The sequence below is a fragment of the Leptopilina heterotoma genome, unplaced genomic scaffold (assembly GCF_015476425.1).
Source record: "Leptopilina heterotoma isolate Lh14 unplaced genomic scaffold, ASM1547642v1 Lhet_82, whole genome shotgun sequence".
NCBI classification, from domain to species: domain Eukaryota; kingdom Metazoa; phylum Arthropoda; class Insecta; order Hymenoptera; family Figitidae; genus Leptopilina; species Leptopilina heterotoma.
Window position 1 is genome coordinate 183,587 of NW_025111187.1, and position 21,101 is coordinate 204,687.

A 21,101-nucleotide genomic window follows, 5' to 3' on the forward strand; every position below is an offset into this window, starting at 1 on the left:
AGAAAGAAAACTGAAACGTTTCAAACAACGAAGTATATTTAATGACAATGAGACGAGATAATTGATCAAGATTTGTTTCGCATTAACATTTTTTTAAAAATTTTTTTCTCCCCCCTCAGTAATCATTCCTTCAAAAATGTAATAGCGATTAGTACAATATTTGTAACAAAGAAACAACAGTCACTCTTTTTTTAATTTTATATAATAATTACACCTATGTACTTTAAACAGAGAGTGGTTTACACTTATTGAACCTATCTGTACTTTTACTTTGTACAGTTATAAAAATGCGGATAGAAAACGTTATACCTTTGGATAATGTAAATTAGTGCTTCTACCCTTTTTTTTATTGTTGTTGTGTATCAATGTGTGTGTGTTGTTTGAAATATTTACCTAAATTACCGATTTTCTGACTAAGCTTCAATTTGTAATTGAGATAATAAATCTTCTACTACTTTGATACCTTCATCTTCATCCACTTTCGATTTGTATAAATCATCCAGCATTTTTATAGCCCATTCACTCAATTTTATTGCTTCTTTCTTTTTCGATGCCGTACTTCTCACTGACGAGGCGATATGATTAGTTGCCTGTAATAGATCATTTTTTTATTACTTAATAATAAAATAAATAAATAATGGAATTTATAACTTTAATTAATTAATTAATTATTAACAAGTATTTTTTGAAAATTTACCAATAATAATCCATAAAGAGCTCGAATATTGCTTGGATTCAATTTGATTGCCTGACAGAAATACGATTTCGCTTGCTCAATATTTTCAAATCCTCCCTGAAAATATAGAAGAAATGTTTAAAGAAGAAAAATTAATTTAATAAATTTATCACTTTATAGGTATTATGTTTTATGTATTTCAAACCTGAGAATATTTTATCTCCGCGTATCGCTGATAAATTAAATGACTATGGGGATTGTGCAGTATAAGTTCTTCCATACAAAATGCTGCCTTGGAATAATCTTGCTCTTGTAAATATAAATCGCATAATTCGTGCCAAGCCTCTTGATCGCTCATGAATCTGACAAAGTTTATAATTAATTTTAATTCAATAATAAAACAGTGAAGCTTTTAATTTAAAAAAAAGTAGAAATTAAAAATAATAAAAAAAGTCATTTAATAAAAAAAGGCAATAAATTGATATAAACATCAAAATGTTTAAAAGTGGAACAAATTTTGGAACACATACTTCTTAAGATATTCCGTGAGCTCCTTAATAGCTTCCGGTATTTGTCCCTTTGCTTTTAAAATTGCAATTCGCCTTTTTCTTGGAGCTGCATTTGTTTCATCTCTTTTAATTATTGAGTCTAATACTTCCACTGCTTCGTCATACCTAAAAAAAAAAAATAGATGAATTAAATTCATAATTAGCTTTTCTTATTTGAAAATTAACAATTACAGGCCTCGGATCGATTTTGAGACGAAAAAATTAGTCGCTCTAGTCGATTAAAATTACAAAAAAGGCGAAAAAATTGTTTATTTAATTCAGTGTTGACGCAAAAATTTTATTTTGTATTTCTCTGATTATTCACAGATTTCTAAATTCAATTATTCAAAACCTGATTATTTTTGTTAAATAAATATTTAAATACTTATTTGTCAGCGGTAAATAAAATTTTAAAAACATCAATTGAAAACCTCAAATTTAATAATTTCTAAAAATTACAACTTAAAAATTCATTTATTTTATAGAATTTTTAATTAAACTTCATCTTTAAATCAAATTATATTTTAATAATTTTCCAAAAATTCTTCGAGAATACAATTATTTGAATACGAAAATTCAATTTTTAAAATAATTGTAACTGTAAAAGTTATGAAGATATAAAATTTTTTAAAAAAATTTTAAGAACTTCTTAAAAATAATTTTTTAAAAACATTTTTAAAATATTTAAAAATAAATTTTAAAAGATAATAGGGTAAGTGCGTCAATTGTGGCGGGTGCTCCAATTATAGCGACTTTGTGAAAAATACAATTATTTACTATTTTAGAATAATTTAGTTATTTGAAAATGTTTGAAAAAGTTATTTTCGACCTAACTCGATATCATTGTACGAAAAGAAACACATTTAAACTATTATTAATTTAATTATTTAATAACAAAAATTGCGCCCCGCCATAATTGGCACATTTTTATTGAATGCACGTGCTTCAGTTATGGCGCGCAACACAACCTCTAAATACACGTTATTTTTCTCGCCGTAATTGGCGCGCCAAGATTGACTCAATCGCGCCATAATTGACGTTTTTAATTTTATTGCTTTAATTTGTTTAAACAATTAATTTTTATAAAGTTTTTACTAATGTTTTATTATCTGAATGACACTAGCTTTTTGTTTAATAAGCCATAAATTTACTTCTCTCATTATAATTTTTGAATTTTCTATTTCAAAGACGGCTAAACCAGAACCGCGCCATAATTGGCACACTTACTCTAGTTTTTCAATTTTATACAATTGAAAATTTTTCATATAAATTATTGAATTTTGGTAAAATCATCTAAAAATAATTGAATTTGTGAAAAAATATAAAAGAAAATAATAAAATTTTTGTAGAATTTTTATTATAAACATGAACATGATTTCTAAGAAATTTTAATTAGTCTAAAAACGTAAATTTTATAAAATTTTAATTCACTTTTTTGGAAGATAATTGAATTTTTAAAAATTATGATAAAACAATTTTAAGAATTAGTTTTTTACAAATATAGTAATGTAATTTTTCGAAAGTAATTGAATTTCTTGAAATAATATTTGTATAATTTTTAAAAACTAATTAATATTTAAAAATTAGTGAATTCTATCAACAAATTTTCGTTAAACTTTTCAAAAATAATTAAATTTCAACAATTATTTTGTATTTAAATTTATGCCCCGTTTATAATTAAAATAAAAAAAAATAAAATTTAATAACAAGAAATTTTATTCAAATTCTATTAAAAATAATTGAATTTTTCCGAAATATTTTATAACTTATGAAAATAATTGAATTTCAACAAATTTTTAAAAGTATTTAAATGTCAACGAGGAATTTTATTAAAATTTTTTGAAAATAATTGAATTGTGACGAAGAATTTTACTACCATTTTTGAAAATAATTGAAATCTTTTGAAGAATTTCAATAAAATTTTTAAGAATAATTTCATTTTTCGAGGAATTTATTGAAAATTGTATTAAAAATAATTGAATTGTTGCGGCGAAGTTTATTAAACTTTTTAAATTAATTGAATTCCTGAAAAGAATTTTATTATTTATAAAAATAATTGAATTCTTGTGAAGAATTTTATATAGAAATCATTTTAAATAATTGTTTTTTTTTCAAAAAATTTTGTGAAAATTTTATTGAAAATATTAGAATTTCACAGAAGAATTTTATTATTTATGAAAACAATTATATTCTTGAATATCTTTTAGACGAATTTAATTTAAATTGTATTGAAAATAATTCAATTGTTACCTATATGGAATTATATTAAATTCATTTTAAAAAAATTGAAGTCTTTCGAGAAATTTCATTAAAATTGTATTGAAAATTATAGAATTTCTGTAAAGAATTTATTAAAGTTTTTGAAAATAATATATAATAATAATTAGTTGGTTAATTAGTGAATAATTGAATTTTCTTAAATTTTGAATTTGAAATTGTACAAAATTTGCTAGTTATTTATAAAAATTTCTAACAATACTTTTATAAAATTCAATTATTTTTTGAATTATTAATTAAAATTATTCGCTAAATAATTTATAAATATTTATTTTCTTTTAAAAGAATTAAATTATTTAAAATAAATTTAATATCAATTTTGTAAAGTTTAATTATTGTTAGAAATAGATAGAATTTAATGATAAATTAAATATTTTAAATATTTATAAAGGCTGTTGAATTTAAAATAATCAAATAAAAATAAGTTTTTATTAATTAATACGATTATAAATTAATTATTAATTAATTACGATATTAACCGATTTAACCAGATCAAATATAGTTTTATTCTGATTTAAATCGTTATTTTCAATAATTATTAATTAGTGGTATATGCATTTTTTGAAAATGGTCGAAAAAATCCAAATATCCGAATAAAATAACAAGAAAAATTTGTTATATTTAGTTCACTTACATTTCTAAAGCTTCTAAATGCATTGCATGATATTTGTGAACTCGTAGACTTCCAGGAAACTCATTCATCAGAATTTTTAAACATTGTTCGGCCAAGGCAAGACGATAACAATCTAAAGCTGCTATGCAAACTTGCTCCAAAACCAAGTATTCTAAAATATATATTTCTTTTTTACCAATTCGTGACAATTTTTAACATATAATTAATTCAGAAATATAAATTATAATCCAAATTAATAAAAAAATTGTCGATTATTTAATTATATTGAAATATATAATTGATTGATTGATTGATTGATTTTCTAATTTATATTTGTTGTAATTTAATATTTTACCTATTTTATTAACATCAATTTTGTATTTTTGGATGTTTTAATTAATTTTCTAAGAGATATAAATTTTCTTTTTTTCAATTTTTCAATTTATCTTTTTGTATTTATATAAAGTAAAATTTTGTTACAATATTGACAAATTACACTTACTCTCATTTCCAAGATTATTTATTTTCGATTTCAATGTCGATTCCCATAAGTCAACAACATCCTTACTTTTACGTTCAGAATTCTCTCGCCAAATTCGAAAGATGTCACGAACTTCTACAATATTAGTAAAATATCGTAATTGTTTATATAATAAAACTAATAATTAACAGAAAATTAGTTTCAAGAGAAGCTTATTGATTGAATATTTATGAAAAAGAAATTATAAGGTCAAAACTTAAAAAATTGGAGTAAATTTAAACTTTTAAGATTCGAATAAATAATTGTATTGATTGTTGAAAATAAAAGTGTTAACTAATTAATAAGCAACAACGTGGCTTTAATATTCTGTTGTTGGGTTGTTCTTATTCCAATTATCAATTCTCAACTAAAGTTAATATGGAAAAGTGTAAGTAAAAGAAAACTTACCTGTCCAGCTTAACTCATCATAATTCGAGTTCATAATTTCAAAATTTAATAATAATTATTCGTCTAAAGCAAATGTAACAAATATAACAAATATAACAAATTTCGAAAAATCTGTGGATTTTAAGCTCGAGATGTCAAAAATTATGGTTAATTTTCTATGTTATCCTTGTTAGAAAACATAAATAACAAATCTATAATTCTTTATTAATATCAGAGTTAATAATCAATGAATTAATAAACAAATTAACAAAATATTAACTGTAAAATTGTTCTACAATCAATTTTATGATTTTATTGCAATATCCTTTTAACTTTGATGACAACTGCACTAAATAGATTTTTTAAGGTTAGGTTAGAATCAGGATTGCCAATATGGCGCCAATGCATAGTTTTGAAAATAAAAATTTAAAATAAATAATAATTTAAAATTAGTAAAATTTTTTAATATATAAGTGATTATTATATTATGCTTATATTACGAATTTTGTAAAATTTCTTAAAGAAGACTATTAAATATAAATAAGCTAAGAAATAAAATATTTATGGTTATTGATATAATTTCATCCATGTATGACACATCACGTGATCGATCGACAAACTTGACTTGTCTACGCATGCGTAATTACTACACAGTGTAGTAGCAATTTGGTTATTGTTGATGAATCGAAAGGCAAACGAACTGAATAAAGTGACTCCTGTGCATTTCCCTTGAAAGCAAAATCTAATTTATCATTTCGATAAATAAATAAAGTGAGAAAAAAATGGCCACAGTGTCAAAAGAAGAAAATCATAATCTTCCAGTTAACAACAGTGATATTGGCGATGCATTTGGCTATGGAAGCAGGTAAGGTTAAAAAATGCTTAGTAATTTTTATTTTCCCATCCATATTGCTTTTACCATGCATTGTGTGTATAGAAAGTCCTGTATAAACCTGTTTATGACATATAAATTTCAAGGACTAAATTGTTTTAAAATTCGTATTCTTCTTCGATTGTTTTAATAATTTTTACGTTTATTTTTGTTAAATTGCTTTGCGTAGAAATATTTTCTTCTCAAAGAGACTCTTTTGTTTACGTGCTTATTGATTTTTTCTCCAAGACAATGGAAAAACGCTTCGAGAGTAGATTTCGTCAAGTAGATGACACGAGATGAAACACTTGCTAACAATTTGTTGAGAAATTTATACATTGTAGATAACAAAAAAAAGGACTTTGTTCATTTTTCTAAAATGATTGTTGCTTTATTAAAACATCCAATTGTTATAGAAATTTATTAAAAGATCGAATTCGTTTGACAATTTATTAAATGAGACAAAAAAGTCGCTAGGAATATTTTTAAATATTTTCTCCTATTGACAATTTTGGAAAATTTGTTTTTAGAAAATTATTTTTTCAAGTACGAAATATCTATTTTTTTAATCTGTTAAATTGTGTACTTCTTTTAGAAATGCAGTGTCTCCTCTTCCAGGACCTCTTCGTACGGCTCCAACCGAGCGCTATGCGACCCACTATAATATGAGTCATGCAAAACGTGGTGTTGCTCTAATTTTTAACCATGAATTTTTTAATGTCAGCCATTTGAAACAACGCTGTGGAACGAATGTTGACTGCGAAAATGTCGTTAATACACTGCGCAATCTTGGCTTTGAAGTCAATGATTTCCACAATTTGGCTCATCGAGATATTGTCAAAAATTTAGAAAGAGGTAAAATATTTTTCATTTATGGGTGACAAATAAAATATTAAATATTCAGAAAATTTATCAAACCTCCTAGTCAAAAATGTGAAAATAAAACATAAAATTTTAACTATATTAAAAATTTTTTTTTTAATCAGACAATATTCTTATAATATAAAATAATGATTTTATCACTTGGTCAAAAATAATAATCATTAAATATTTATTTTAAATTAAACAATTGATGTTTTCAAAAAATTTTACAATTAAAGAAATTCGTAAAGAAATATAATAGAACATTTTTTTAGTATCTAATAATTTTTATAGTGTATCAGAATATTCTTTAGGGTCAGGAAAATAGTTAAAATTTTGCCTGGAAATCAGGGAAAAGTCAGAAAAAGAAATTAAATTTTTGTGTCAATCATGATAAATTGAACATATATAAATTTACCGTATAATATATTTGAAAAATAAAATGCGATCAACACGAACGTCTTAAGTTAACTGACAAAATTTATAAATATAAATGCTTAAACGTACAAAAATTGTGGGTCAATGAACTTATTATAAAAACAAAGGAATCAAATTATCGATGAAATAAAATTTTATTTCCACATTTTAACTTGGAGGATTAATACCTAATTTTCTTGATATTTTATATTATCTTTTACCGAGTAGTAAAATTCTAAACTACTATTTAAAAATTAAATAGTTACAATTGACAACGATATTATTTAATAAAAGAAAAATTTAATTGACTAAATTAATTTGAATTTATTATTTTATAAATAGTCGCAGAAATGGATCATTCAAATCATGATTGCGTGCTCGTTGCGGTTCTCTCGCATGGGGAATTAGGTTTACTTTATGCTCATGACACGCCTTATAAAGCCGATTCAATTTGGATGCATTTCACTGCTGACAAGTGTCCTTCGTTAGCTGGTAAGCCGAAATTGTTCTTCATTCAAGCTTGTCAGGGCGATAAACTCGACGGTGGAATCTCCCTTAAAGAACGAACCGAAACTGATGGAATGCCTAACAGTACATTCCGTATTCCAAGCCACGCAGATTTTCTAATTGCTTATTCCACTATTCCAGGTAATAAGTTTATAATAATCGCATATATACAACTAATTAATAATTACTGAAAATTACGATTTAAATCAGAATAAAATTATATTTGATCTGGTTAAATCGGATTATATCGTAATGAATGAAAACTTATTTTTAATTATAATAAAAATTAAATTAATTTAAAGTAATTAAATTAATTACTTCAAATTCAGGCACCTTACTGTAAATCCGAGGCTTGTTTTTTTATTATATTGTTTTAAATTATTATTATATTAATTAATCAAAAGTAATAACATTAATTATTATATATTATTAGGTATTTATATTTATTTTAAGAAATACTCAGGGCTCGAACTAGGTCCGTAAATTTGTTTAAAGTCCGTAAAAGTCAGATTTAAAAAAAAAATGATCCGTAAAGTTCATAATTTGATTGCAATAGCAAGAAAATTTCGTAAATTTAACGATATAATTATGTTCAAAAATTTTTAAAAATTCTTATCAAAATTTCAATTATCTTTATAAATAATAAAATTTTTCTTCGAAATTCAATTATTTTCAAAAATATTAATAAAATTCCTGAAAAATTCAATTATTTAGAGAAATAACAAAATTCTTCAAAGATTTTCAATTATTTATAATACAATTTTAATAAAGTTTCATGAAAGAATTCAATTTTAAATAAAATTTCTAATAACATTTTTCGAAAGAATCCAATTATTTCTTTTTAGGAATTTAATTATTTTCAAACACAATTTTTATAAAGTTTTTCGAAAAAATCAATTATTTAAAATGATTTTTCTAAAATTCTTCGCTAAAATTCAATTATTTAAAAAAAATTAATAAAGTTCTTCGTAACAATTCAATTATTTTTTAACATTTTAATATAATTCGTTGAAAGAATTGAATTGAGGCCTTGGATCCAATAACTCGCCCGACGCTCGGAGGAACGCGCAACTGCCAGTCAGTGAGCAGTGAGCGCCTCTGGGCCACTCACTGCTACCCGACTGGTAGCAATTTTTGAAAATTTTAATATAATTCGTTGAAAGAATTGAATTATTTGTAAAAATTGTAATAAAATTTTTCGTACCAAAACGATTATTTAAAAAAATTTTGTTAAAATTCTCTGCAAAATTTTAATTATTTTCAAAAATTTTCCTCAATTCAATGATTTTTAATATCTATTTCAATAAAATTTTCCAAAACAATTCAATTATTGAAAAAAAATTCAATAAAATTCAAAATAAAATAAAATTTTATAGTTCTAATTATTTTTATAAAATAATAAAAATTTTACAGGAATTCAATTATTTATAAATTTTTTTATAAATTTCTTCGCAATAATTTCATTATTTTCATAAATAATAAAATTTTCACAGGAATTTAATTATTTTTAATACAATTTTAATCGAATTTCTCGAAAAATGTAATTATTCACAAAAATTTTATTACAATTCGTCAAAAGAATTTAATTATTTAAAAGTTGATAAAATTCTTTGAGAATTGAATTTAAAGAAACATTCAATTATTTAATAATAATTTATTAATCTTTGTATTTAACTAATTGAATTCTCGTAGACTTTTCTAATAAAAATTGATTTAAAGATGAATTTCATTTCAGAACGAAAAGTTCGTAAATTGTACGATATAATTTGGATAATTTTAGAGAAATTACAAATGATTGCAAAAATTCAATTATTTTCAAAAGTAATAAAATTTTTCGCAGAAATTCAATTATGTTCAAAAATTTTTTTAAATTCTCATCAAAATTTCAATTATCTTTAGAAATAATCAAATTCTTCTCCGAAATTCAATTATTTTCAAAAATTTTCCTCAATTCAATGATTTTCAATATCTACTATTTTCATAAAATTCTTTACAAGAATTCAATTATTTAAAAAAAATTTTTGATGAAATTCTACGCAAACACTTAATTATTTTCATAAATAATAAAAATTTTACAGGAATTCAATTATTTACAAATTTTTTTTTATAAATTTCTTGGCAATTATTCAATTATTTTCATAAATAATAACATTTTTACGGGGATTCAATTATTTTCGTAAATAATAAAATTCTTTTTAGGAATTCAATTATTTTCATTAATAATTAAACTCATTGCAGAATTTCAATTATTTTAAATAGAATTTTAATCAAATTTCTTGAAAAATGTAATTGTTCTTAAAAATTTTATAAAAATTTGTTGATAATGATTATTTATGGGAATTGAATTTTAAGAAACATTTAATTATTCAATAAATTATTTATTTTTGTATTTAAATAATTGGATTCTAGTAGAATTTTCTAATAAAAATTTTTTAAAATACCTAATTGAATTTTGAAATTAATTTTCTTGAAAAAGTTTAATTGGATTTTTTTATATTATTTAAAGTTTTTGTATTCTAATATATGTATTTAATTGAAGAATTTACGAATAATTAAAATTTCGTAAAATTGAATATTGTAAACAAATGGATTTGAAAATTGTCAAAAAACTGTTTTGAAAATTATTAAAAATAATCGATTTAAAGAAGAATTTTAGTTAAAAATTCTTGAAAATAATAATTGAATTGAATTTATAGTTTTAGGTAAAATGTTCTCTTATTTGACTCGGCCTGATTATAGTTTTGTCAGTAATTGGTTCATAAATAGTCCGTAATTTTTCATTTTTGGTCCGTAAAGTCTGTATTTTTAAATACTTTCACTAGTTCAAGCACTGAATACTTTATTTATTGCTGTTCATATTCATCTGCATAGTTTTAATAATTTAACATTGAAAGTACATTTCTTAACATAGTTTAATTGATTTTTTGTAAAGGTTTTTATTCCTGGAGGAATACAACTCGTGGCTCTTGGTTTATGCAAGCTTTATGCACGGAATTCCGTGAAAATGGCAATCGTTACGATCTCTTGACATTATTAACATTTGTCTGTCAGCGTGTTGCAATGGATTTCGAGTCAAATACACCAGACAATGAGAATATGCATCAACAAAAACAAATTCCATGCATTACTTCAATGCTCACTCGATTGGTGAAATTCCCACAAAAACCAACAAATGGAATTGGTTCATAAATTCTAAAATTATTCAATATATTTTCATTTAAAACAAAATTGATTGGAATTGAATCAATATTTTTTTCTCTAATTTCACAGTGGCATGAAAATAATTCGATTTTTTATTTTTTTTGGAGAAAGAAGAAAAAATTTGGTAATCTTTTATTTACTTCAAATATTGCTATAATTATTAGAAGAAATTCTTTTTTAAAGGAATTTTTTTCCTTATTTCAAATTGCGACAAATATCTAAATGTGAAAGTAAATAACTTATAAAACTAAAATTTAAACCTTCTTGGTTAAATATTATAAAAGTATACCATTGTCTTTCATCTTCATTGAAGAAGAATAAAAATATTAAAAAATACAAGAACAAAATAGAGTAAAAATAGAAAATCTGAGAAAATCTTCTCTAGAAATTTACCGAATTATTTTGCGCTTTCAATGTCTGTATTGCCATAAGATTAAATATCTATTATATATGCAATTTTATATATATATATAAAAATTTAAAAAAAAAAATTTTAATAATTGTAATTGACTTATATTCCGTAACTAAATTGAAAATCTTGAAAAGCGGATAGAAGGGAATTAAATTAAAAAATAACTACATATTCTTAATCCTCTTAATATTAAAAAAAAAATAAAATAGTGCAATTATAATGTCAATTTTACCCAATACTCTTAAATTGTGATTTTCCTAAACCGTGTAGTAAGATTTTTTATTACTATACTTTTTTTTCCTTATACCATTTGTAATTTTTCAAAGTTTTGCATTTATAACTTTTGTACAACGAAGGCATTTAGAAAAATTTATTATTGTGAATAAGAGTTGAATCTACTTAAATGTTTTGCTCAGAAAAAAGCCGTATGGTGCTTTATAATGATTTAAGTTAGTTAATCATTTTTATGTTAAATAGATTATAGAAGTACTACTTCAAAGTTGATATGAAAAATTTCTATTTCTATATTTAAAAAAGTTTTTACTTGATTTATGATTAAAATTCTACGGCTATTTGACCACAGGGAACAAAGAGACCACTAAAAAAAATTAATTTCTAATCATCTCAAGTCAAAAACATTTATAAATATAGTTTATAATTTTTCTCGGCGTAAGATACCTTTCATCGAACAGCGTTATTATACATATATATTGTGAGAAAATGCAATAGAAAAAGATTTCATTTAAAATTTTTGATAAAAATGTTTATACTTTTTGATGGAAAATATTTACAATAATGGCATATTTTTGCGATTGCCAAAGGCTCTTTAAAACTAGACGTAGAATTTGAATGTGATGCAAAATACATTTTTTAGATGAATATATATTTAGGATCTAAAAACATCAAAGCGAAGTCGTGATCTTTTTTATGGAAAAAAAATTAATGAATGTATTTTAGCTCAACGTAGTACTTTTTATAGAATCCAAATACATACTCGTTGTATAAAAAAAAATTGTTGTTCTGTGATTTTTGAAACCTTAAAATATTCAAATTTTGTGTTAGATTCTCAATAAACACTCCGATAAATTAATGTCATTAAAATTTTTGTTTCACAAAAACTGATATTATTAATTCATGAAAGTCTTGAATAGTCTATGAATTTTCTTTCTCAAATTAAAAAATCTACAAGTAGAGTTACAGTTGAAATTTTTATAATTATTTTATTATATATTTTTATTTTTCTATTTAAATAAATTAAATATTCGAAATATTTCTATTCAAATTCTCTTACAACTTTTTGACAAGAATTGCTTTGAAAAAGAATTTTAGTTTAAATTCTAGAAAATATTTCAAGAATTGGAAGAATATTCAAATTCAAAATATTTATTAAATTAAAATTAATGAAATGTGAAAAAATTTTATTTTAATTTATTTAGGGGAGAGTGGGGCAAACCGGACCCCCCTCAATATTTCCGAAATGTCGAAATTGGAAAAAGTGTTGTTTACAAATTTAAAACAACCATGTTTAGTATACCTTATTTTTTCAATCTGACAGTTTTAGCTTGCGTTTGTGCGACGAAGGGAGCAAAAGTTTTTTTTTTTTAGTTTTTTTCTACACTTTTACGAATTTTTTCTTAAGGGCATTTGAACCATGATGACGTCACAGATTTAAAACTAATGCTTTGCACAAACTGTGACGTCATCAAGGTTCAAATCCCCTTAAGGAAATTATGAGGAAATCGTGTAATGTTTCCAAATATTAGGTCTTGGGTTTTGAAGGTACACACCTCAGGAATATTTACCACCAAAAACTTTGATGAATTTGCAAAGCATTTCTTTTTGACAAACATTTATTCTCAAAATGGGCCTGTGGGGCAAACCGGTCCGTTTTCGGTGGGGCAAACCGGCCATAGGATATTTCCATTGAATTAAAGTTTCATAACAATTATTTTTAAATAAAATGTTTTTTTCAATAAAATATTTACTTACAATGAAAAGTAATTGTCTTCCAATGAGAATTGGACCCTTTAATATTGTTTCTCTGATAATGACAAACATTTTGCTTCCTCATAAAGGAAGCCTTAGAGTCAGAATTCCTGAAAGGAGCCACCCAAAACCTTTTAATTTTCTTTTTCGTAGTAATGTGGTTATTTTAATAGTATTTTATATATATTGTATTTGAATTTATAGAATTAATCACAATTAAAGCCGAAAAATTCACACTTTTAATAAAAATTCAATTCCTTCTTCAAAATTATGTTGCTGTACAACAGGCCTGCACAAATGCGTGGCTCGCGAGCACGAGGCTGAGAGAGAAATTCCCCCTCCATGCGGGCGCTATGCCTGCTTCACTCCGCCTCGCTGCGCATGGAGGGGGAATTTCTCTCTCAGCCAAGTGCTCGTGAGCAACGCATTTGTGCAAGTGTACAATAAAATGTTGTTCTTTACTTGAAAACAAATAAAAAATCTTATTCTTTGCATAATGTTAAATTGTTTTAAAAATTTTTTAAAAATTAAATAAACTATTGATGCTTCCACCACCAGGAAGCAAATTTTTTTGCTGATCGTAAAGAGGAAGCAAAATGTTCATGTAATAAACATCTGGATTTATAACTTCTTTTCAGATAAATGACTTACGCCAACAGATAAAACAATTGCCAATAATTTTTTCAATTTTTGGATTTCAAGAATTAGGAATGACATTTATAGAGAAGGTAATAAACATAATTCTTTTGATTTTGTTGTAAATTATAAAATTCATGTTTCATATAGTTTGCAGTAACTTGCACTACAATTTTTGGTTGCATAAAATACTTTAAACAATAGTCAACTGCAAAATCAATTGATCAATGTGGATGATCTTTCCGAGAAAAGTTTTATGCCAATAATAATATCCACTACTTTGAGAATGTCGGAACCAGCCTTATTATTTGCACAAGTCTGAAGGATATGGGTTTTGATTTCTTTTTACAGGAATCTCATTAGGCCTTTAAATTATAAAATTTTTAGAAATGGTTTAAACAACTTTTCTTCTGTATATAGAAATATGCTAAAGTTAATCGATTTGTGAATAATATTTTCTAAAGAATTAAATAATGTTATTGCTTCCTTTACAAACAAGTACATTTTTTCTGCTGATCGCAAAAAGCAATCAATAAATTTTAATGTATAATGACCATCTGCAATTAAAATAAAAAATAGAAATAATCATAAAAAGAACTTAAATATGTTGTTACCTATAATAATTTTCATAGCAGCAATAATAAGGCCCTTGTTTACATTCTTTATGATCAACCTTTTCGTATGGTATATTCTTTTTGCATGTGTCGAACATTGCCATGCATCTTCCATACTTAACATGCGTAGCATTAACACACGTGTAACATCTTTGCCATGCAGCGTGACCTCTAGTTCCCTTTAATAGATCTTCTTCGTATACGAAAAAGATAGAATTATTAGGATCATTGTGATAAAAGTAATAGAATTAAAAAAAATGGGGAAATTTTTTCGTTAAAAATTATTCGATTTCGTTTAAATAATTAAAAGTAATATTATGATTGAGTACCGAGTTAAATCCTTTCATAATTTAATTGATATAAATAGAATAAATGATCATGAGAAGGTGGAAATTGATTAAAATTCAATGTGTATCGACAAAAAAGCGACGTTTTCCACACAGCACCGAAGATTTCCTGAAACTTGACAGGACCTCGCCCAGCGAGGTTAGATATATTGAGCGATATTCAGTCAACATTCATACAATATTAGGTAGGATACTATTAATTTTTAGTAGTTTTGCGAAAAATAGTGTTTTAGTCCTCTGTAAAAAATATTCAAAGTGTTTTCTGTTTTAATACATTTTAGTCCGATGAGGTTGGCAAACATTAACCAACGAAACGTCGCTTTTCTGACGATACACAATGAATTTCATTCAATTCCCACCTTCTCATGTTAAGTTTTTCTATTTATATCAACAACAATAATATATTTTTTTAATAATTGCACCATTTCCTGATCTATCATAAAATGATTTATGCTTTTAATAAGTTTTTTTGAAGGTACATAACATTATAAATTGTTTTTTAATGAATTAAAATGTTTTTAAAAAAGTGCAAAATTTAAGGTTACAATTAACTCTCTGCAACTTCTAAATAATAATATACAATCTGAAGAAATAAAATTTACAGTAGGGGAGACTATTGTAGGGCAACTTGTCCCCTACAACTTTCAATAAAAAAGTTTCTGATATTTTCGCATAAAATACATGTTTTGTCCTTTTTGAAAAATTTGTTTTCTTAACTTTTCGCCCCTTGCTGGGGCAAAATGTTAAATTCTATTTTTAGCCTACTAAAACTATTTTCTGATATAGGTGTTGCAATATTCTAACTATTATTTCCGTTCGAAAGATAATGAATTTTAACTGTTTTGACAGTTTAAGGAGGATGGTGACCAGGTGACTGTCTTTTCGGGGCAGGCGGCGAGAGGGGAATTCACATGCTTTTATATGGGATTAAAACTGCAAATACCAACTGTTTTAATATATATTTTATAAGTGAAATATGCAATACTTAAAATATTTGACATAAAAAATAGTATTTTTAATAATTCCAATTCATTATTCTTAAAAAATATTTTTAAAAATAATTATTTAATTAGGTAAAAAAATTTTATGAGCATGGAGATCGTGACAACAGCGCATTCCATATGCATGCTAGAAACAGTGTTGGTAACACTGAATAAGATTTCATTCGTATATGATTACATTGCGACGTTGCCACGTTTCTGTGTATTATGTTAGAGAGGTTAGAAAATCTGTAATTTTACGTCAGTTTACTCAATTATTTTTTAAAATTATTCCAAAAGTATTAAACTTTAAAAGAGTATGATTTTTAAAAAAAGTTTAACTTTTTTACACAAGTTATTATCAAAATAGTGCACTTCACATATAACACTCCCCATAAGAGCCCATATAAAAACATGCAATTTCAACAATTAAATTCTCAAAAATGGGACAGTAAAAAATTTTTAAAAAAATTGTTCTATAATTTACACATTGTTAACAACGAGTTTTTCCAAATTTTTAAAAAATTCTTAACATTTTTATTTGAGTCACCATCCTCCTTAACTTTTTGCCCCAGTCTCCCCTATAATACTAAGGTTAATGGAAAAAGTAGCAACAACAACTCCCCAGACAAAATTCATACTTTTACATTTATTAAATTCATCAATTTACCCATTTTCTTTATTAAAGGCTTTTTGGCTAAAAACAATAAACGTTTTCTCAATTAATTAGCAAATTTCTTAATAGAAAAAACAAAATCGTGAAGAGTGATAGCTTTAAAAACTGTGTAAAATATTTTTTCTTCCAGCCTTAAAGAGTTAAATAACTAAATTCTTTATTATAACATCAAAGAAAAGTTTATGAACTTACGACTTAAGAATTGTACATCAATTTCATGTACTAAAAGTAATAATAAAAACATCAATAATGGATAGAAATGCATTATATTTTTTGAAAATTATGTACTGGCTTGTAGCTTATATTGATGTTGATAGATATATTAATTTTAAGTAATCTGTTAGTCTACATACTAGGATAACGAGTATGTATAGAGAGAGATAAGTTGCACTACAGGCTGTATATCAAGAACCAGTACTAAATTACATTAAAATTTATTGCTATTTCTTCTAATTGTAATAACAAAAATTTATGACAAAAGCGATAAAAAAAATTTTAAACAATAAGGTGCAAATTACTACAGATAAACAAAATTTTAATAATATGATAGCGACATTTTGATGAAAGTTGTAAAACTTCATTTTTTATTAAGCACAGTTTTAAACTATATTTATGTCTAATAATTATACATTTCTTCCTCACATGCCAATTAAGTTTTATTCAAATTTTAATTTCTATTTGTTGAAAACTGATAGTGGTACAATTTTTACAGGAATTCTTTTATGAGTATAAAGCATAGAAAAGAAAAAAAATCCAAATAAAAACCAAATTGATTCAAAATCTATCCAAATAGAAAGAGACAAAAGCATTTTGATTTTAATGCCGGTCCCTGCTTTGATGAGTTACTGCGCCCATGTGGAAGAATTTCCAGAAAATGTTTCAGGAAGTTGATTCTTTCATCGGAAATTTTCTGTCATCAACAAATCACCTGATTTTCAGTACGGACTGAGTTTTTGATGATATTGACTTAAAACCGTAAATAACAATTATATAAAGTTTACACTTTATGTAATTCAAGCACCATAATTTCTCATGTATGCTAGATATGATGCTGTATAGGTGGAACCAAAATGAAGCTTAAAAGGTGCTTTAGCTTTTCTCGCATTGCGTGCATGGAAAAACGAATAAGAAAACAGCATTTTAGAAATAGGAGGAGTTTAATCATTTTTTTATTCGTCAACAGTCTTTATTTTCTTTTTAGGGGTTGAGACTAAATGTTACATTTTTAAAAATTAAATATTTTCCCCATTTTTAAATTGAAAAAGGAATAAGAAAACAGCATTTTAGAAATAGGAGAAGTTTAATCTTTTTTTTATTGGCCAAAAGTCTTTATTTTTTTAAAGGTTGAGACTAAATGTTACATTTTTAAAAATTAAATATTCTGGACATTTTTAAATTGAAAAACGAATAAGAAAACAGCATTTTAGAAATAGTTTGAGTTGGACTTTGATTTTTATTTTTCAAAAGTTTTAATTCTTTTAAGATAATAAAACTGAATGTTATGTTTTTAAATAATTAAATATTCTAAAAATTGGTTAAAATGAAGAAAGGAGTAAAATTTTTGTTTTTTATAGGTAGGAAGAGCTTGAAGTTTTTTTATATGTCTACAAATACTTGAGTTTAATAGCAACATAGAAAATAAAGACTTTTGGAAAATACAAAATAGATTTAAACTCCTCCTATTTCAAAAATGATATATATTTTCTTCTTCGTTTTTCAATTGAAAAATGTCGAGAATATTTAATCTTTATAAATATAACACTTAGTCTCTAACCCTATAAGAAAATAAAGACTTTTGTCAAATAAAACTAATTTTCAAAGTCCTTCTGATGTTTACTAAAAGCAATTTTTCTATTTGTTGCGCTCATTATCATAAATACAGAGAATTTTCAATTTTTGAAATTTAGAACACTTAGTCTCAGCCTCTACAGAAAAATTAATGGTCATTAATAATAATACTCAAACTTGTCTAATTTTTTAAATGCAGGAAAATGGATTGACCGAGTGCATAGACAAATCTCGCTGCCGCCATCTGTCATGCAGATTGCGCGCGGCTGCATGTCAACGTTTCATTACATTATCGATGTTACACACACATACATCGTGCAGTGGAACTTTTATCACTCTTTTGAAACATTAATATTTCAATAAATAAACAACTGCTTACATCAAATTATACATAAATAAAATTTAGGATTATTAATTTATTATATTCAATAGTTTTTTAAAACTATTTAAGTGTTTTTCTTTATATTTTCCACCAGCCCATGCACGCAATATGAGAAACTTGGGGCACCTAGATCACCGCATAACTTTTCATGTATGCTGGACATGATGCTCTAGGTAAATAAAGTTTAAACTTTATGTAATTTAAATCACCATAACTTTTCATGCATGCTAGATATGATGCTCTAGGTGGAGCCAAAATGAAGCTTGAAAGGTGCCCTAAGTTTTCTGTTATTGCGTGCATGGGCTAGGATGAAGATTTGGGATAGTTACTGATGATTGATCCCATTTTGACTTAACAACATGTAAACTTTATAATTATAATTCAAATCACCATAACTTTTCATGTATGCTCATAAGTCATAACTTATTATATGATGCTCGAACGCTATCAGACAATCAAAATTTTTGGAAAAAAGTCATTAAGAATTTATTTCTTCCAAATATAATCATTCTGATCATCTGGAAATTTTCTGGAGTTCCAGTAGCGACTTAACCCTACACAATCCTGAAGAATTTAAAAATTTTATTATACTTTTTAAGTAGTGGCACAAACACCCAAACGCTATCAGACAATCAAAATTTTGGGGAAAAAAGATAAAAATAATTTATTTCTTCTAAATTTAATAATTCTAATTGTCTGAAATTTACCTGAGTTCTAGTAGGGACTGAGCCTTACACAATCCTGAAGAATAGAAAACTTTATTTTATATTTTAAGTGATGGCAGGTTCACCGAAACGCTATCGCAGACAATCAATATTTTAGGAAAAAGTCATTAAAAATTTCTTTCTTTCAAGTTTAATAATTGTAATCGTCTGAAAATTACCAGAGTTTTAGTAGGGACTCGCCCTACACAATCCTGAAGAATAGAAAAGTTTATTTCAATTTTTAAGTAGTATTAGGTCCACCCGAACGCTATCAGACAATCAATATTTTGGGAAAAAGTCATTAAAAATTTATTTTTATTTATTTCATTTTTTGTTTATATCAAAGCGTGGGTTACGCACTACTCAATAAAACTTAAAATTCAAAATTATGTCAACAAATAATACATTATAGCAATAAGAAATCTGAAATTCTCAAATTATTTTGGACCCAAGCAAAAAATGTAGAAGGATTACATTTTTATTTTCATTATTTTTCAACAATTTGTTGTTTACATTTTTTAGTAGTCACTAAAGGTTAAAGAATAACCCATAATAAGTGATATTACTTTACAAATTCTGTAAAATATTTTAACTGGCCATCTCCCTCAGACTTACCCTATTTTCAAAAAATTTAATAAAATTCTTGGCAAAATTTCAATTAATTTTCAGAATTTTCCCCATTTCAATTATTTTTAATATCTCCTAGTAAACGAAAACTAATTGAAATGAATTAAGAAGAATTCACAAAGAGCTTTCGTGAATCCCGCTTTGTGACAAATACGAATTGGAGCCTACCAAAAATGTTAATTCGTTTCAATTCATTTGAATTAGTTTTTTTTTACTGGGCTTATATTTTAATAAAATTTTCCAAAATATTTCAATTATTAAAACAAAATTTTAATAAAAATTTAAGATGAACTCGATTACTTACCAGTTTTTTAATGAATTTTCTCGAAAGAATTAAAATATATTCAGAGAATTGAAAAAAATAGTTCTGAGAAATTCAATTATTTCGAAAAATTTAAATGAAATTCTTTTAAAAATTCTATTATTTAAAAAAATGTTGACAAAATTTTTTACAAGATTTAGTTAATAAAATTGCAATTTAATAAAATTCCACTATTTTCAATAAAATTCTTCTTAACAATTCAATTATTTTCATAAATTGAATTATAATAAATAATTGTAGATAATTGATAATTGTAGATAATTGCTAGATAATTGTATCAAAGTTTTATACTGATCAGTTCATTGACAATTAATAAGCATCTTTGACAATATATTGACTCTGATCAACAAAAATATCTCCATCTTCATCTATTATATTTTCATAAATGTTTGCAAAAATCTTCGAAACAATTAAATTATTTTCGTAAAAAATAAAATTCTTTGAAGCAATTCAATTATTTAAGAAATTTTAATAAAATTCTTCCCAAATAGGTATTTTTATTCTTTTCAAAAATAAAATATTTCACAGAAATTCAATAATGTAAAAAAAATTTAATAAAATTTGTCTTCAGAGTTCAATTATTTTCAATTTTTTAATGAAATTTCTAGATAAAATTTAATTATTTTTAAAAAGTTTTAAAAAATTTTTAGAAAATCTATTATTTAAAAAAATTTGAATATAATTCTTCATAAGAAACTAATTATTGTAATAAATAATAATATTTTTCTCTGGAATTCAATTATTTTCAC

At 24.5% G+C, this 21,101-nt stretch overlaps 3 protein-coding genes across 3 annotated transcripts; 1 reads left to right on the forward strand and 2 right to left on the reverse strand.

Moving 5' to 3' along the window:
- Nucleotides 1–18: 18 nt before the first annotated feature.
- Nucleotides 19–5,380, reverse strand: LOC122511410 (ER membrane protein complex subunit 2-B-like). The gene is made up of 7 exons (XM_043626612.1): nt 5,043–5,380; nt 4,617–4,730; nt 4,136–4,286; nt 1,207–1,350; nt 882–1,038; nt 698–793; nt 19–590 (listed from the first exon to the last, which is right to left on the reverse strand). The coding sequence occupies exons 1-7, from the start codon at nt 5,074–5,076 to the stop codon at nt 414–416; spliced, it is 873 nt and encodes a 290-aa protein (XP_043482547.1). The 5' UTR covers nt 5,077–5,380; the 3' UTR covers nt 19–413.
- A 295-nt stretch (nt 5,381–5,675) lies between these two features.
- Nucleotides 5,676–12,297, forward strand: LOC122511428 (caspase-1-like). The gene is made up of 4 exons (XM_043626638.1): nt 5,676–5,886; nt 6,488–6,747; nt 7,513–7,818; nt 10,610–12,297. Exons 1-4 carry the CDS (start codon nt 5,804–5,806, stop codon nt 10,864–10,866), a joined length of 906 nt encoding a protein of 301 aa, XP_043482573.1. The 5' UTR covers nt 5,676–5,803; the 3' UTR covers nt 10,867–12,297.
- Nucleotides 12,298–14,022: 1,725 nt separating this feature from the next.
- Nucleotides 14,023–16,873, reverse strand: LOC122511443. Its single transcript, XM_043626657.1, has 3 exons — nt 16,722–16,873; nt 14,527–14,719; nt 14,023–14,277 (listed from the first exon to the last, which is right to left on the reverse strand). Exons 1-3 carry the CDS (start codon nt 16,792–16,794, stop codon nt 14,217–14,219), a joined length of 327 nt encoding a protein of 108 aa, XP_043482592.1. The 5' UTR covers nt 16,795–16,873; the 3' UTR covers nt 14,023–14,216.
- Nucleotides 16,874–21,101: the final 4,228 nt, after the last annotated feature.

Bases quoted from the DNA above. Each gene is read 5' to 3' on its own strand.
- LOC122511428 (XM_043626638.1), top strand. From the start codon at position 5,804: ATGGCCACAGTGTCAAAAGAAGAAAATCATAATCTTCCAGTTAACAAC. The intron at 5,887-6,487 runs GTAAGGTTAAAA...TACTTCTTTTAG, and splicing joins GCATTTGGCTATGGAAGCAG to AAATGCAGTGTCTCCTCTTC. The intron at 6,748-7,512 runs GTAAAATATTTT...TTTTATAAATAG, and splicing joins TGTCAAAAATTTAGAAAGAG to TCGCAGAAATGGATCATTCA.
- LOC122511410 (XM_043626612.1), bottom strand. From the start codon at position 5,076: ATGAACTCGAATTATGATGAGTTAAGCTGGACAG. The intron at 1,351-4,135 runs GTAAGTGAACTA...TTTTTTTTTTAG, and splicing joins CATTTAGAAGCTTTAGAAAT to GTATGACGAAGCAGTGGAAG. The intron at 794-881 runs GTTTGAAATACA...CTATATTTTCAG, and splicing joins CGGAGATAAAATATTCTCAG to GGAGGATTTGAAAATATTGA.
- LOC122511443 (XM_043626657.1), bottom strand. From the start codon at position 16,794: ATGCATTTCTATCCATTATTGATGTTTTTATTATTACTTTTAGTACAT. The intron at 14,720-16,721 runs GTAAGTTCATAA...TCGTATACGAAG, and splicing joins TGATGTACAATTCTTAAGTC to AAGATCTATTAAAGGGAACT. The intron at 14,278-14,526 runs GTAACAACATAT...TATAATTTAAAG, and splicing joins TGCTATGAAAATTATTATAG to GCCTAATGAGATTCCTGTAA.